We start from the raw sequence: 18,203 nt of genomic DNA on the forward strand, positions 1-18,203 counted from the left end.
CATAGCTAGGGGGGCCCACTTCTGGCGCTGCCGTGAAGCAGCACTTTTTTATTTCTCTTTTTTTCTTTTCTTTTTTTCATAATTTTATTGAGAAACAAATAAGCATGAGACAATTTCAAATCAAATTGGTAGGACAGTTCCAATAATTAACATATTGTATACTTGCTTCCTAGTGGTTAGTTGCTGTACAAGATGCAGACATGATATCCTATTTACAAACACTATTAGAACAAATCCCTCTATTCATTAGAGAATGTAATTATGTATCTATCCTAACCATTTTGCATACACAGATACAAAATGGACATTCATCTGTATCCCCTTTTTTGTTAAGTTCCATCATTTGAATATTATAGGTGTGTTAACTCAGCAAAATATTCTAAAAGAGACCACTGGCAATGTCAGAAATTGCTGACCTGAGTCCCCTACAGCTCAACATAACACCATGGCTTTACTTCTTGTACTTCGTTTTTGTACTTTTCTGCTGGATGGTTAAGACCAAGATAAAGCAAGACCTATGCAACAAGAGTTGTAGCTTTTGGATCTCAAGGTCAGTCAAATCCCCTCAGGACTTATCCTGAGATCCTGTACCTCAGATTGTAGAACCTTTGTCGGTGTCAGCCATGTGGATGAGTCACAGCCATTGCTTGGTCAATCTGCTCTCTGTGAAAGCCTGAGAGAATGTTTTCTCTCCATGTGACTCTCCTTAGGCACACTTGACATCATCAATCACTTTCCTCTTTGGCCCCATAATCTCCTTGGTCAGAAAATTTGGGACACAACTAAGTTACATGATGTTACAGTACAAGTTCTCATATGTCCTGAGTCTTAATTGACCTTGGAAGGCTAGGGCCAAAATGTTGGCTTTCCTTGCAGCCCTCCTTTTTCTCTAATTTTGGTCTGCAAACTTAGGTTGTTAACCCTCCGGAAGAGAAGCTTATTGTTATTACCATACAACCTAGGCTGTTGAGCTTAACCTCACTATCTGTCTGAATATCAAACATCTTAGGCATAACATGGAACAGGTATTTTTCATCAAGTATTGGTATGTTAAACTTTAAGTCCTTACAGAAAAAAAATCTTAAAATATATTTTAAAAATAGGAATGAAGAATTATATATGTTTACACATAAGTCCAGAAATCTAACCCTATACAGCATTGTAGCAGGACAGTCCTGCAACACTCCTTTTCCTGTGTCCTGCCTTCATTCATCCCCCCTTCCCTTTAAACAATCATCTACCCAAAAGACCGCATGGCAGCAACCAGCGTGTCATGACAAGCAGCCCGTACTCAGAAGACCAGAATGACAGGCACTCCAAGCATGAACCTACTATTACAAGTTGCCATCTTCAGTGCAGTTGCTTAGTTCACAGGTGTCAATATATATAGTTAGTCAGGGTGAGAAGCCTTCTAATTAACTGCTAGACTCGAAAATCTTCTGAAGAGTCTCAGAGTCATTGCCTTACCCATCTTGTACATACAACTCTATGGCTTGCCTCTGTCATGTTTCCTAGCTCTTTTGAGATGCTTAGACGATCTTGAGATCAGAAGTGAGAATATTTGATATGTGGACCTAATGGCCTAGTGCTGTCTTTGTCAGTTGAAAGAAGCTTTAGATTTAACCTAGTTTTAGCTTCTTAAGTCTCTGGATCAGTTCATTTTCTTTTCACTTTTGCCCTCCTTCTCTTTATTCCTTCCTTGTTCTAATTTGATAGCAAAAGAACACAATATAAGGATATAATTGGTGGGGAGAGATAAAACCAAATGAAATAACCATAGGAATTTTTATTTGGACTTACTATGTCTTATTTTTTTCAATGAAGTATTTATAGTATTTTTTCCCAATAAAGACCTCACCCACCTGTTATTAGATGTGTTAGGTTCCTGGGTACTTGATTTTTGAAAAGGAGTTCTGTCATCTTAAGCTGTATTTTAAACATTACATTGCTAGAACTACACAGAACCACAACCGTGATGTGTATATTCACCTAGCAATCTTACTAGTTCTATTCTTAGTTAAGACAGTCACTATGTAGATTCTTTTGGTTTCTAAATTCCTTACTCTTTATTATACCGTAGGAGAATAGTGGTAGATTTGTCTCTCTGCAGTTCTCATATTTGTCTTCTTGCTTCAGTGCACTGTTAAGGCCTCTAACATATAAAAGATTTTTCTTTTTGAAGATTTACATATTGGGCATTTTTAATAAATAAAGTTTATTCATTCTCTTTGACAAATTAACTACTTTTTAAACAAATTATAAAATTCAGAAAGTACAAAGAAGTGAATATATGTATATATATATAGTCTTTCTTCTCTGGAATTTCATGGACATGTCAAAATTATCAAATGTCTGTCTCTCCTCTTGACCTGCTGAATGTGGCTTTCCTGTGCAAATGTTTTCAAAGCTCCATGGATGATTGATAATAATGTCTGAGGACTAATACAGAAGGTCTGCCTATGCAGAGATTGGTAGGATTCTGTAGTGCAGTGATTCTCAACATTGAATGCATGTTGAAACCAATTAGGAGCTTTAAAAATCCTGATGCTTAGCTTGGACCCCAGGCCTACCTCTCTGGATCTCTGCAGGTGCATGCTTGTGAATCTACAGTTAAAGAATCCACTTCAAGTGATAAGGAGTGGTGTGGGGAGGGGCAGGAGGAAACAATTGGGAGTGATAGGTGTGTACATTCACTATCTTGATTGTGATGATAGTTCCATGGGTGTGTACATATATCAAAACATATCCAATTGTACGATTTAAGTATGTTCAACTTCTTGTGTGTCAATTATGCATCAAAAAAGCTGTTAATAGGCCAAGGAGATGGCTCAGTAGAATAAGCACTTGCCTGACAAGTGCAAGGGTCTGAGTTCAATCCCCGGTTCCACCAAAAGAAAAAAAAAGAGAGAAGAAAAAAGCTGTTAAATGCCCTCTGGTATTTGTGATGCACACTAATGGTTGAGAATCATTGTGTAATAAAATGGCATATGAATGCAAGTGAAAATTGGAGAGACCTTCCACTGTTAATGGTAGTGTATACTTAGATAAGCATCTTCACCAGCTCAGAGCCTCAGGTTTTTTTTAATGTACTTAGTACAGGGTCTCACTACACAGATCAGACTCAGAGTGATCCACCTGTGTTCACCCTCCCAAGTGCTGGGATTACAGGTGCGCGCCACCAAGCCCAGTCTCAGTCGCCATCTCAGCACATCCCAGTGGTGGGGCTGGCACACCTTGCCGGGGGTCAAACCCTGGTCCCTGCATCTGCCTAAGCAGGTGCTTTAATCTGCTGAGCTATCTGGCCAGCCAAACCTGTTTTATTCTAGTTGATGGATTCACTTTCTTCTCAAGAACATTTGGACTCTGACATTTCATTTCTTGCATTCAGCCTGGCAGTGTGCGCTAGGCTGCTGGTGCACCACCTAGCCAATGTGAGGAGCTGTATATCTGCCCATCTCTTTCCCTCAACGGAACATTCTTGAGAGGTCAAACAGGTCGATGAGGTTTCTCTTTTCTGTGTGCTTGTCCTCTTAGTGACTGCTAGTTCAACTTCTTAAATATTGCCATTACTCCTGCCCACTAGTCGTCTTCTTTCCTTCCTTTTTTTTCCCCCTTTTTGAGTCAGGTTTCACTCTTTAGTTCAGACTGGTCTTAAGCCCACTTTGTAGTTCAGGCTGGCCTCGAACTTGCTGCAATCCTCCTGCCTCAGCCTCCCGAGTGCTGGGATTATGGGCATGTGCTACCACGCACAGCTAAACCATTCTTTCTGTAGTGAACTGATATATCCCTAAAGGTCCAGAACACCTTTAGTAAAAGATACCAAGATTGTTTTTGAAAAACACACTGCCATTCCAAACCAATTAAAGTAGGATCTACTGGAACTATAGTATGTGTATATGTACATATGTGTCTGTGCGTGTGTGTGTATGTGTATTTACATATACTCAGGTGAAGAAGTTGGCTAAATATTTTTATATGGAATCTATTCACTCTGGGATTAAACTATATTTTTCTGGGATCAGACAGGGGAAAAGATTTGGGTGTTCCAGAAGAGAGAGACTAGAACAAATATTGCAAAGTGATCTAGCTATACCCTAAACTTTAAAAACTGCATTACTTTTAATCTGCCTCAGAAATTAAAAGCAAACAATTTTCTGACGTGCAGTAATAGCCGTGATTAAAAACTGAAGCAATCCTTTACACGGTTTTTTTTCAAATAGTTCTATGAAACCTTACCCGTGAGCACTTTTTTGTTATTTTTGGTCTTACTACAATTTTCTTCCATTCTGACTCCTACATTCCAGATTATTCTATGAGCCAGTCACAACGCCTTGTGGGCACACCTTTTGTCTAAAATGCCTTGAAAGATGCCTGGATCACAACGCAAAATGTCCCTTGTGCAAGGATGGTCTTTCCCAGGTAAAGCAGTATTTCTTTCTTAGTTGGGTGAACTGTACAATTCGATATTAAGGGTTTAACTGGATCCCAAATCATTGTAGTATGCTAGAGCAAAATATTGCCTCAGGTCAGTAGTATATTTCCCCTGTCTTCTAGGAAGCCCTCCCTTCAAGAAAATGAAGCAACATCTAGCTTTTCATGAACTATCTGTAATGTGATTAATTTGTGTTGGAAATAAAAGTATTAAATATTTGATAAACATAGATGCTATGAGGCCACGGAGATAGCTCGGTGGTCTAAGCACCTGCCTGGAAAGAGCAAGGACCCAGTTCAATCCCCAGTACTGCATGCTATGCCAGCTCTTTTCTCAAAGCAAATTCTTTCACCTTTGTAATCTCTTGAGCCTGCAAAACTTGGAGTCCTGCTGTTTCTTGTGATATCCTCAAGCTATATTTTCAGTGCCCTATTCCTTCTCAGAAACCAGGTTCTCCTTTGCTTTGTCTTTGCAGTTTGCAGCTTTACAAAAGCATCCTTTTTAGTCAAACATACAACATTTTAAATCATCTAGCTGGGCTCTTTGCTCTTAATTTTCAACATGAATCTGGCTAAAAGCCTTCAATGATAGCCATGCCACTACCTCATCATTAGACTGCCTTGAAAATTCTTCTGCCAGATTAACCAGTCCCCTGCACTTAATCTCAACCTCAGGCCAAGTGTCTGGACATGAGCAAAATATAGACAAATTTTCTACCAAAGAAAACTGCACATGATCTGAAGCCCAACAGCCAGTATAGTCTTTTTCTTCACAACAGAAACCTCCTGAGCCTGGTATTTACAGTCAGGATTTCTATCAGCTTTCTGGTCTTCTGAGTTCTGACTAGAATCTCCCATCAAACACAGTTTAAGGCATTCCAGGGTCACTGCTTCAGCTAACTTCTCTAAACCTTTGCAAACACTTCCTGCAGGCCAGTTTCAAAGATTTCTGAACCACATGGTTAGGTACAGTCTCAGCAGTGACTCCACTTCTCGGTGCCAAAATCTGTCCCACCAGCCAGTTCCAAACCTAATCAGTCAGGAGTCACTGTACTACTTAGCTGATACCCGGGTACTTGAAAAGCTCTGGAGGACTTAGCTTCTGTAAAATTTATCACACAAACTCCTACTTTCATTTTGCAAGTGAATATGATAGAATGTCCTCTGGTAGAGGAAGGCCCAGGATATCATGTCTGCATCTCGTGCTATGAATAACTACTGCAAGTACAACAGTGTGTGATGTATTAATTGTTGTAACTCTCCTACCAACCTATTTTGAAGCTGTCACATTGCAATTTTTTCTCAATAAAATTAATTAAAAATTAAAGAAGACCCAGGAATGCATTTTGTTTTCCCTCCTTCAGGGATTTGTGCATCACATTTACTATCAGTGTTAATGTTCTGTGACCTTTTTTATTCCTGAGGAGAGGTTGGAGACCCAAAACTGTCTATGTGGATGTAGACCCAGAGAAGTCCCAAGTTAAGCTTTTCCTAACATTCTCACTAAGGGAATGGAATAAAATAACTATCAGGGTTAGCTTTGAAGCTATGTGTTTGGAAGAGATCAAAGCCATCCTTTTCCCTAGGCAAATGTGTGGAATTTGCTGACCTGGTTGTAGATGAGAAGCCCACGGTCCTTATACATAAGTAATTTGTCTGTGCTGCGATAACAATGCAAAGTTGAGATAAGCAGAAAGAAGAAAAGTCTACCCATATGTTGAGCACCTAAAGAAAACTACCATGAACATTTTAGGCTGTGCCGTTCCTGGGTTTTGTGTTGTAGCATCACCTTCTTGGATTGGCTACAGGGCCCTACAAGGCCTGAGTAACACAGTTTTTTCACTGTGGCCACTAGTAGTGGCTGCTAAGGTGTCCAAGATGCATATACTGCATGATCCTAGTCTCAGGGGCTAGAAGATACTTTCATCTCTCAGAAAATTCACACAGGATCACACACCATTGTATACAGAGATAAGCATTTCAATCATGTCTATTGCAGAATAGAGACTACCAGTGCTGGGAAAGACAAGAATTACCTGAAGGCAACAGTTTCGTGTTCTGGAGCTCCCCCTGGTGGATCTGTAGGGGTAGTTTCCACAGCAATTTTCTAACATAAGTGGCTTGGTTGACACCACTGAATATTTCCACTTGCGCATCTCTAAATATACATGGGCTAGGGGTATTTGAGAGGAAAGTCATAGTGACAAAAAAGCTTAGTCTGGTTCTGTAATTATGGTTTATGACATAATTTTGCTTATATAGATGGCATATTAACACTGGGCGTGGTGGTGCGTGCCTGTAATCCCAGCTCTGGGGAGGCTATAAACAGGCGGATGACTACAAGTCCGATCCAGTAGTGAGATCCTGAACACCCTGTAGACCCTTCCTTAAAATACAAAAATAAAAGGTATATAGGCAGAAACAATCATGAGTAGTTAGCTGTTTGTGTGTACAGAATGTACAGACTTGGGACTGGGATCAGGGAAGAGCAGGAAAGGCTCAGTGAGCTTTGCTCTTCAGTTCCCTGAACCTTTTGGCTACTGACTTTAACATATTCCAAATAGAGACTAAAAAGCTTGTAAACAAAATAATCAGAGAAAACAAAAAAGAGGATCATGTCTTTGTTGTCCAACAGAATGATTCCAATTTCAATGTTTTAAGAAAGCCCTGTGATTTTTTTTTTAAATTTCAAACTCAGGTTCTTTCTCTGTGGAAATATTTTTTCTAATTATTAAGGTAATTAATTGCATTTTTGAAATTTATTTTTTAAAATTTTATTTTATTGAGAAACAGCAATGAGACAGTTTCAAAACTGATTAATAGGACAGTTTCAATAATTAATACATTGCATATTATTATCTTTTTAGTGGTTATTCATAGTACGAGATGCAGAGATGATATCCTGTCCAAATACTATTAGTACAAATCTTTCTTCTCATTGAATTATGAGAAAATAGCTGTATATCTATCCTATTTTGTATATACAGATACAAAAGTGTCCTTCCTTTGTATCCTTTTTTTGTTTAGTTTTGTCAGAGATGGGTATTCCATTGCCATTTAAATATTGTAGGTATGTGAATTCAGCAAAATAATCTAATATAGTCCAGTAGTCCATAATAGTAGTGGGTTATCCATAGGACTGGCAATGTCAGAAGTTGTAGACTTCAGCCTTTCACAGCTCAGCACATTAATATGGCTTTATTTTATATACCTCATTTTTATACTCTTCTGCTGGATGGTTAAGACCAAGATAAAGCAAGACCTATATAACAAGAAATGTAACCTTTGTATCTGATAAGGTCAGTTAAATCCCCTCAGGATTTATCCTGTAACCCTGTACTGCAGTTTGCAGATCCTTTGTCAGTGTCAGCCATGTGGATGAGTCACAACCATTGCTTGGCCAATTTGCTCTCTGTGAAAGCCTGAGAGAATGTTTTCTCTCCAGATGACTCTCCTCAGCCACACTCTACATCATCAATCATATTGCTCTGTGGCCCCATAATCTTCTTGATCAGAAAATATGGGATACAACTGAGTTACATGATGTTACAGTATAGGTTCCCCGTGTCATTTTTAAAATTTAAAAAAAAAATTAAGCCTAACATTCAGGAAATTCATATGATAGTATGTGAGTCATTTGACTACTTTACTGACTATATTAGACATCCTTTGTGTTTTTCTGATGACTGCACAATATCTGATTGCCTTGTTCCCTACATAGTGCTTGGCATCAAGAAAATACAGCAAAAATGTAATCATGGAAGAGCTAATAGCTAAATTCCTTCCAGAAGAACTCAAAGAACGAAAAAGGCTTTATGAAGAGGAAATGGAAGAACTCTCTAAGTATGTATATTGTATACGTATACGTTATACATATATTTCTGCATTTGGTTTCATTCAGACGAGCTCATGAGAGTTGAATGTGTACATTTCTTCTGAGTTCCTCATTCAGTGATAGCATGTTGGTAGCTTGAAGTTGGCTTTAGTGAGAGTATTTACACCATGCGAATCAGCAAGTGCTACAAAGCAGGGCTTCCCTCTCCCCTGGAAAACAGGTAACCATTTACCAGCACACCACTGAAGAAGCCTAAGTCCAACCAGGATACATATGGATGCAAGTCATAGGATGTTGCTGGCAGGAGTAACTTGAAATGGCTTAACTAGGAGAATTTATGATGTGCCCAAGTTGCCTGCAAATACATAGGCAGTGCTATGAGGTTAAGAAGTTTGGGGTTGGGCCTGGGTTTGAGCTACATATTGCTATCTGAGACGACTTCATGACCCTTTCTGAGTCTCATTTTTTTCACCTGTAACTTGGAGATACCAGTTCTTATCCCATGGACTCAAGAAAACCCAATGAGCTGGTACATGATTAGCATGTCATACATGCCAGTGGCACTAATACTTCTTATATGCTTGCCCTGCTGTACACACATGAGAGGTGATCGCAGGGATGGTAATGGACATGAGGCCTCAAGCTCTCTGCCTGCTCACCTGGCAGAGCAAGCAGGAGGATATCACGAGTTTGGGGCCCTCTCTCTGCTGCCCTGCCCTCTCCCCACCCTCACTGAAATGCTTACAGTGTTCTAGAGGTATGGTCTGGATGACAAAAAAAAGTATTCTGGTTTTGTGCCTACCTTGTAGAGAACATTTCTAAACTGCCAGTTTGTTTAAATATGCCTCTCACTTTAAATAATGTTTTCCTCAGAAACTAGAAGTCTTTATTTTCTCATTGATTGCCTTATATTGGAACTACTCAGAGCATCTTTATATTTCATCTTATTCTCAAGTTGACATTAAGCCAACTCAGATATCACTTAAATAGCTCAAGTATTACTTAAAATGTGTTAATAAATACTAGAATGTCCTAGTAAGATTTCTATTTAAAGGAATTGTAAACCTTATCTTTTTGAGATTTGGGCAAATGACTTTATATTTCTTGGTAGATTTTAATGCAGATATTTCTGCATTAGATTTACTAGACAAATAAGACAGGGACCCAGAAGGACCTGATGCAACTGGGGGTTTCCTGGTGCTATATGTGTCTGAATCGTGGGGTACTTTTAGAAAGGTAAACTCCTGGATCCTAACTCCAGGGCTGATATGGCATTATATTTGGGGCTGTGGTGCCCTGCTCATCAGGATTTAAGGATCTCTGATAGCTGTGATGTACAGGAACATTTGAGTTTTATCGGGCTGGATTGTTCTTGTCTGTTTGTTCCTTGCTTATCCTCCTACCTGGGCTTGCTGTGCACATTCTCTGGAGGACTTTACAAATTTGAAAAGTTTGTGAAGACCTTGCAGGGAATTTTTCACCGCAGCTCTGGAGAGTATCCTTCCTTCTTCAACAAAGAAGTCATTTTGAGTGGAGAGGTGAAAGAAAGAAAAAATATACAACATAGTTATCACCCCCATGTTCAGGTACTAGAAAATATCAGCCAAAGGACAGTGTGTACAATGCCAGTGTCAGTCTCTCAGACCTCAGACCAGCCTCTGCACCAATAATGGGACTCAACCGGCAGCCTGAGTTGCATGTCAGTGTTTTTCTTTCAAAAGACTCCTTCCCTTTACTTGGGGGGACTGCATGGTGATGTTTAGCAACACTTTCTGTGCTTTGGCTGTTGCTTTGAGATCCATCTCATTTGCTCTTCTTGACAGCTTAAATAAGAATGTACCTATTTTCGTATGTACCATGGCCTATCCAACCGTTCCTTGTCCCCTGCATATCTTTGAGCCTTGTTACCGCCTGATGATTCGGAGATGCATTGAGACAGGCACGAGACAGTTTGGCATGTGCCTTGGAGATCCTGTCAAAGGGTAAGTGAAGAGCCCTGGAAGTAAAGGAGTCTGGGGTAGAGCAGGATTTCTGTTGTACTTTGAGGTGCTCTCAGAGTTGGGGAGCTCATGAGGTTTAGCCAGCTCAAGAACAAGAGCATTAAGGGGGCCTGGCCCTAGCTCAGTTCTTTAAGTGGCTGCTTCTACAAAGCTGTCAGCCTCAGGTTGCTGTAGTTCGATCCCCACAACACTCCAGCCAGCCAAACCCAGTCCTGAGGGCATTTGGAGCAAAAAAAAAATCCTTATTCCATTAAAAAAAAAAAAGAACAAGAGCATTTGTAAGGATCACAGTCCCTCTGGTGCCTATTGTACTGTGTGAGGATATCTATGTAAAAGAAATGCACAATTAATATTTTGTTAAGCAGGAAGTATATATTACAAAACGTGTTTTGTAATAACATCAATCCATTTTGTGGACAGAGTGTGAGATATGGAGTCGAACTGCCTAGACTTATATTCTAGCCCCAGCCTTAGAGCAGAGTTGACTTTATGCAAGTTACTTAACCTTTCTGCATCTAGTTCTCTTGTCTGTTAAGACAGTATGGTGATAGCGCTGACCTCATTGAGTTTTCTTGGAGGGGGGTTGTTGAGTTACAAATGAACACTAAGTGCAATCCCCGGCTGTCCAAGTCTATTTTGGGATACTGTAGCAGAATGCCATAGACTGCATGATTTATAAACAGTAGAAATTTATCCTGATTCTGGAAGCTGATGAGTCCTAGATCAAGGTGCCAGCATCTGATAGGAGACTTCTGGTTATTTTAGTACATGGAAAAGAGAAACAACAGAGTAAGAGAAAGCAGGTCCAACCTGTCCCGTATAATAAATGCACACCTGCAAAACGGCATCAATCCATTTTGTGGACAGAGCCCTCATTGCCTAATCTTTGCCCAATGGTCTCACCTCTAAACATTGTTACAATGTCAATTACATTTCAACATGGGCTTTGAGAGGTGCCAACATTCAAATCATAGACCTGGCACATAATATGTGCTCAATAAATGGTAGCAGATATACTACTACATTGAAATTTTCATCATACACTGTATAGGCACTTCCTATTCTACAATTGTAGCTGTAAACCCTGGAGTAGGTAATTAGACAGATGTCCCTGGAGGTGTACCATAGAGTTCCATAAATGGCTGGGGTTCTGGGCTTGAGAATAAAACTTAAAGATCTACTTTCTTGCTTTATTCTCAATGAACAGATTTGCAGAATATGGCTGCATCCTAGAGATCAGAAATGTTCAGTTCTTTGCTGATGGCCGCTCAGTGGTTGACAGCATAGGCAAGAGGCGTTTCAAGGTGCTCCATCAGGGCCAGCGTGATGGCTACAATACAGCCGACATTGAATACATTGAAGATCAAAAGGTGAGAGTGGCTAGTGCCAAGAAACCCAAAGCCATCACTGTCCTTGTAACTTAGCGTACAATGATCATTGCAGGAGGATTTCTGAGAACTGTCTTGGGGTCTTGGGATTTCTCACCAAACTTCTGCAGTGGAATGCTGCGAGGTTGCTGTCCTGTTGCAGAATGGTGGTGAAGGCACCCATTGTCCTGGCTGTCCCTGCTTAGCTGCTGAGTGGAAGTCATGCATAAGAAATGCCACCCTAGACTAACCCTGAAGCCTGGGCAGCCTAAGGGTTACACTTCTGCTCAGGACACCAAGGAGTAGATCTGGAGTGGGGTCTACACATGGGTATTTTATCTATTAATTCAGTTTTATTATAATTTCAAACTTTCAAATCTACTATCATTGTAGATTCGTACACACATTTGTACTTTCAAATCCACAACCTGACTAGAAAAAACCCTTTCTCTAAAGCAGAATCATCCATCACCTCCCAAAACAGACACATGACATGTCTCACTCATCCTTGGTTTTCTGAGGTAATGAATAGAAGAGGTCAATAATTCCATGCTTATTTGCATTTATTTTCACTGAGCCATATATTCATAAATATTTGATCAACTCCAAAATTGATTTGCTTTGAAGATAGTTACACACTGAGGTGCAGATACACATGTATCTCTTCCCAGTGAACAATGGGGAAATGGATTTAAAAATGAATAAGACAGAGGCATAAGTCATTACATGATTTAACATGTCTCTCCTCCCAGGTCTGAGTGTTTGGCTTTCTGTGTATCTTCCTGTTTCAGCTTCTCTACCAATCAAACCCTTGGTCTTTCTCCCCATCCACATGTTTATACACAGTCCAACACCTGACTAGGGAGTTTTTTATATCTCACCTAGGAGCCAGCTGGGATGCTGGAAGAGTCAGGTGTCATAAGCAACTCTGGGAGGCGGGAAATACACAGAGTGTTTCACTTTCCCTGTGGTACTTTCAGGTTCAGGGAGAAGATTGTGCTGAGCTCATGGGATTACATAACTGTGTTTACGAGCAAGCATCATCATGGTTTCACTCACTCAAATCATCTCTGAAGAATCGAATACTCAATCACTTTGGTCCAATGCCAGAGAAAGATGCTGATCCTCAGGTATATGAAATGTCTCAGGTATATGAAATGTTAATACTGGGTTGCTCCACCAGATAGGAGCTTCAAAAATTGGTGAGTAGATTGAGTGGGTGGTGTTTATCCAATAAATAAATGCAGAGAGGAAGATGGATCCAAAGTGGTATTGTTCCACTGGTCAGTGAGCATCATGGGTGATAACAACAGGATCCTAAGTTAGAACTGGTGTAACTGAAGTAAGGCGTGAGAACTTGATCCAAGGCCGATGTCAAGAGATAAGCAAGGTGAGGGAACAGGCCATAGGTACCAATAGCAGAACAACCTTCAGCAGACATCCACATTCACACCATGGTAGCATTAGGGTTTCAAGCTGTGTGCAGGAGCTAGGAGAAAGAGCAAGGCACACTTCAGCTGCAAGCCTGGCCACAGAAACTTGTCATACTCATGCCCATCCAGCTCAGCCCTACAAGTCTAGAACCTTGCTGTTGTCCACATCAGCAGTGAATAAGTTCTGAGAAAATTGAGCCCATATTTAAATTCACCCTTGGCTGAACTGTTTCAGAGACTAGGTTACTGCATTTCGCTGCATAGATCTTCCTTGGGAAGTAGGCCCATATGTGAGATCAAGCTGCAGTCACGGACTCTCTAGGAAAGTGGAAAGAGTTGCGTTTCACCAGTCTTTACTTGCTTGGCATCCTTTCAGAGAAATTCAGCTTTGGAAAGATTTCCTTTCTAAGACAAGGCTAGAGATATGCTGAAGCAGAATTTCTTTGCTGCCAACATTTCCCATGCTCTAAGCTGGCTCTCCTGCATTATCACTGCTATGCCTTCTTTGATTGTTAGGCTCGTTTTTGATTCTGTCACAGTAAAGAAATATGACTATTATTTTCTGGCTTCTCTGCTAATGCGTTGGTTTTGCCTACCTTTGTAACAGCATGGGGGCCAGAGAGATAGCTCAGTAGAATAAGCGCAAGGGCCTGAGTTCAATCCCTGTTCCTGCAGAGAGGAAGGAAGGAAGGAAGGAAGGAAGGAAGGAAGGAAGGAAGGAAGGAAGGAAGCTTTAACCACATGACCTTGGGTAAATCCTTTCCCTTTTCTCATTTTTTTAAGTGAGAGGGGTGGATAGAGAGGTCTTCAAAGTTCCCTCTTTTTCTTGCACTTTAAGGCTCCAAACCACCTCTCTCATCCCTAAAAGGCTGAAATGTCTTGCTCTTCTCTAGGCTATGGAGGTGGCCCCTCTCTTCCTGTGCAAAGGTATTTTGACATTTGAGGGGAGAAAGACCAATGAGCACTTTCTAGTGACCCAGCTCCTGGCTCTGGGCCATGGTGACTCAGGACTACAGCATAGGTCTAAGCAAGCTCGTGAGCAGCCTAATGTTCCTGTTCACCTGCTGGGAAGTATTCTCCCCATCAGGCAAGAGAGAGATCAGCAATGCTGACCGTATCTTCCACAGGAGAAAGCACAGATGCTGAGCTGTGATTCCTAAGGGCTTAATGATACAGAAAGCTGAAATCTTGGGTTTCATTTCCTTTCTTGGTTGTTATCATGTAGCTCTGGTGGTGACAGCACCAGAAACAAATAAACACTGAAACCAGTATGGTTTGCTATTGCCAGCGCTATAGCCCCTGTAAGTCTCATGAATAAGAATATTCCAAGCCTCAGGAGGAAGTTTCTTAGAAACTACTACATATATTAAATGTCTTTGTTGGTGACCCTGGAAAAGTTCAGAATATCAACCTAATATCCAGAAATAATAAATAGGACAGAACATGTTACAGACTGCATTGAAGGACAAAAAGGAATCCAGAGGAAGCCAAAAGACACAGAAAATAAAGAAGGCAATGAGATTTGAGGGGAATCAGATGAACCAATTTTGGAGTAATCCTGGGTATCAGGGGGTTCAAGTAGAACTTGGTTCTCTCTTAAAGTCAACTTCCTGAAAGCCGTGGGAAGCATTTCAGTTTTAGTAGGAAATAAGTCATCAGTGTCTAAAATGCATGCTCAGAAAGCTAATTACAAATAGAATCTTTGTGAAGGATTTCTATGGGTTGAGAAAGCTCTTTACGGGAAACCGGGGAGCTAGAACGTGTTTTCCAGTTGGAAATTCTGCAGTGTGAGGCTGCTGTTCTTCGAGACTGTAAATCGCAGTGCATGGTTGCAGAGGAGATGATTGCAGGAGCCCTGCATAGTACCCTGATGTATCTGGACTATTGCTGTCAGCAGGGTAAGACAATGAAGGGAGGTAGGAGACATGCAAAGCCTGAGGAGTCATGGCAATCAAAGGCCTGCAGAAGTGTACATCAGTTCAGATCTAAACAAAATCTCAGAAGTGGGAGAAACTGAGCAGATAATGTCAGCTCAGAAAATCACACTAGATGGGCGGCATGCTTTATTTGTTAAGATTTTGGTCTGTTTGCTTTAACAAGTATTAATAGTAACTGTAGCTCAATCAAGACAGAAAGCCTAAGCTGTGTGGGGCTAGTCCATGACAATATCCAGGGAACCAGTCTCCTTCATGTGGAAGCTATACTGTCCATAGAGTGCTACTTCTGTCCTCTTAACTGAGGAAAACTGATCATCACCATGTCTGCGATCTAGCAGAGGGAAAGGAGAGAAGGACGAAGGCAAAGAGCACATGCTGCTTTCCTAGGGTGTACTCAGAAATGAAATGACACGGATCATATGTTCTCTGTATGTCCCAGCCAGACTTTGTCTTCCGGCCCCACCTAGCTGCAAGGAGGCTGAGAAATAAAGTGTCCTTCCCTGTCCCAGTGGCCCAATGCCCACTGAAATGCAGGAGAAATAGATACAGCGGCAATGAGCAGTCTCCGCCACACATAGGACCAGTTACACCAGGGCTGTTGACCTCGGGCTTTGGAAGGCTGCAGGCTGGTACGGCTTGTGTGGGAATAGGATGAACCCATTGTGTTTCTCTGTTGCAGATTAACCCGAATGGCCCAGCCTGGTGCTGGTGGACACTAGCTGTTCTTCCCTTGGAAAGTCGAGCTCAACTCCCATTTCTCGCAATGAGATCCTTAAAAGATAGACTGAATGGTATTCGACGAGTCCTGGCTTTTATATCCCGAAACCAAAACTAGTGAGAGCGAATTGCTGAAGAGAAGCACCCATCCTCCCTGCTCCCTTGGGGAGGATATCTGCCTGTAAATACATCTATTTGCAATAACATCTTAACAGAAGAGGTTATCAAACAGAGGTGTGTTTACCTACCTTTGATCACACAGAGAAATGAAGTAGAAAGACCAAATGAATGTGACCTGTTTGAAACTTTTTTGTCTTAAGATTCTTCTTGAGATGCTGCACAACTACATAAACTGCAGAGGTGTTTAAAAGCCCAGGAAAAAAATGATTTTAACATAAGATTTTCTGGAAGTTTAACATGATTTTGCTTTAGTTTTCTTTCTAACATAGGTGAATGACTGAGTGGTTGAAATGTGAAGCAAAGATACTAATAATGTTGCTGCATTATTTCACTGACTTGAGTTCTCATTCCAAATGGTTCAGGTTTTATAGAGCATTGTGTAAAATAATGTTCATACTTCTGTTTTAATAATTTATTTTTTGCACTACTGTATCCTTTTTCTACATGTACGTTTGTAACTATTTAACTGTGCATTGCTGAAAAGACAATTGCTTTATTTATTGATGTGGTTTACCATGTACCTAGGGGGAACTACAATACTAGTAATGTGCAATTTTTGCTTCAAAACTTTTGACTACATTGATCTCAGTTCTTGAACTGTTTCCATGTCTCTATCCTAGTCGAAGTTTAAAATGACTTCAAAATGATGCTAAGATCATCCATCTTCACAGATCTACTTTTCTAGTTTTAATTGAATGACATCAAATACTTTAATGACTTGGCATAGATTATGGTATATGCCAAGGTAAAGTAAAATAATCCATTTTCTATGTGTAATACAGACCAAGGCTGAAAGGATTATTGTTCTAGAGCAATAATCAGAGTGTGTCTTTTGTTACAACATATTGTGGGCATTTACTTCAGCAGTCAGACTAGAAGGGATGGCTTTCAAAAGTATAGCAGCTCACAGCCATTCCAGCTAGCCTGCCTTCCCCACCTCCTCTCAGTGTTCTGAGGATGAAGCTCTGTGATGAGATACTTGATAAACTACTATTTTTTATTAAAAGTGTAAAGAAGTCAGAGAAGTAGAACCCTTGAAAAATACAGTACTTTAAAACAACCGGACAATCTATGGTTTTATCAAAACACTGTCTTTCCTTCTAGTTGCAAATGGTCAAGAATCTCAATACAGAGGAAGAAAAAACAAGTAAAAGGAAGCATTATTTAGCTTGCCTAGTAGTTATTTGCTTCCTGTCTTGTCCAAGGCACCTGAAAAATACCATGAAGGTAGAAGAGTCATAATGTCAGAGTGAAAAGGTTAGGGCCAGGAAGAAGTGAGTTGTTGCGTTTGTACCTTCATGTAGATTGCCCTCCCCTGTGTGATTCTGGACAGGTGTGTTATTCACTGGAAGCCAGCCCATACTGTTAAGGTGAGCAGGTCATGCTTCAAGTAATTATAGCAAGTCCTCTAGCTCATGAATGAGTTCTGTTCCAGGCGAATTGTACATAAGTTGGATTCATCTGTAGGCCGATAAAGTGAATCTTATACAGTACACCTGTCAAAGTTCACAACTCAAGTGTTTGCAAGTTGGGGAATAACTGTAGTCTGACTTCTACACTATCACCAGTGGTCAGAAACAGGAGTGGGAAAATGAGATGATCCAGATAATGTTTAAAAGACTCATATAAGCAGAAACCAAACTATCTTCTCAGTTCTTAGTGGATGCTGTGTTGGCAGAGCATTATGTTAACAGGTTTGCTGCTTATAGTAGACTGGGCTGGGGAAGAATACAAGTACAGTAGATGGAGTGAAAGGACACATCTGCCCAGAAAAACCCTAGGAGGTTCAGATAACAGGAAATTAGAGCCCTTTTCCCCATGCCCAACCATGTGTACATAGTCTTGGTGCAACAGTTTCTAATTCTGTAGTGTAAAAACAACAAAGGAAAGGTTGTAAGCTTCTCTATTTACTAAATGTGTTGCTTTGACAAGTGATTTGACTTTGGTCGAGCCCGTTTCCGCGATGAAATGGGAGCACTAAAGACTGCATATAGGATTGTTAGGAACGGTAAATGAAATATGTCTGAAATCCCTTAGCATGGCAGATTGACTAAAGGATATATTCAATAAAGCACAGCCATTATTACATTGGTCATAGTTACGGAGTAGCCTCAAAAGCCATATTTGCATAAAACTACTTTTACATGCAGTACCCACTTGCAATCCCATTCACTTCATTGGAGGAATCTGCACTACTGATTTTTGACCATAACTTGATAGTTCATAGGTGGTCCTTTTTGGGAAAGTGAGAAGACTGGAGAACAAATGAAGGTCAGAGGTAGGGACTAGTACTTCTCCAACAA

General features: G+C 40.5%; 1 protein-coding gene across 3 annotated transcripts in view; it reads left to right on the forward strand.

Annotated features, from left to right (window-relative positions):
* Window positions 1-17,358, forward strand: part of Lonrf3 (LON peptidase N-terminal domain and ring finger 3) — a 35,917-nt gene extending 18,559 nt beyond the window's left edge. For all 3 annotated transcript variants that reach the window (XM_023706009.1, XM_004645688.3, XM_023706007.1), the window contains 6 exons: window positions 4,305-4,419; window positions 8,153-8,274; window positions 10,090-10,248; window positions 11,474-11,636; window positions 12,614-12,763; window positions 15,683-17,358. In XM_023706009.1, the coding sequence (XP_023561777.1) occupies window positions 4,305-4,419; window positions 8,153-8,274; window positions 10,090-10,248; window positions 11,474-11,636; window positions 12,614-12,763; window positions 15,683-15,838 (865 nt within the window). In that variant the 3' untranslated portion in view covers window positions 15,839-17,358. The remainder of the gene's footprint in view (window positions 1-4,304; window positions 4,420-8,152; window positions 8,275-10,089; window positions 10,249-11,473; window positions 11,637-12,613; window positions 12,764-15,682) is intronic.
* The last annotated feature ends 845 nt before the right edge of the window (window positions 17,359-18,203 follow it).

This window comes from Octodon degus, unplaced genomic scaffold, assembly GCF_000260255.1.
Source record: "Octodon degus isolate 3935 unplaced genomic scaffold, OctDeg1.0 scaffold00236, whole genome shotgun sequence".
NCBI lineage: Eukaryota > Metazoa > Chordata > Mammalia > Rodentia > Octodontidae > Octodon > Octodon degus.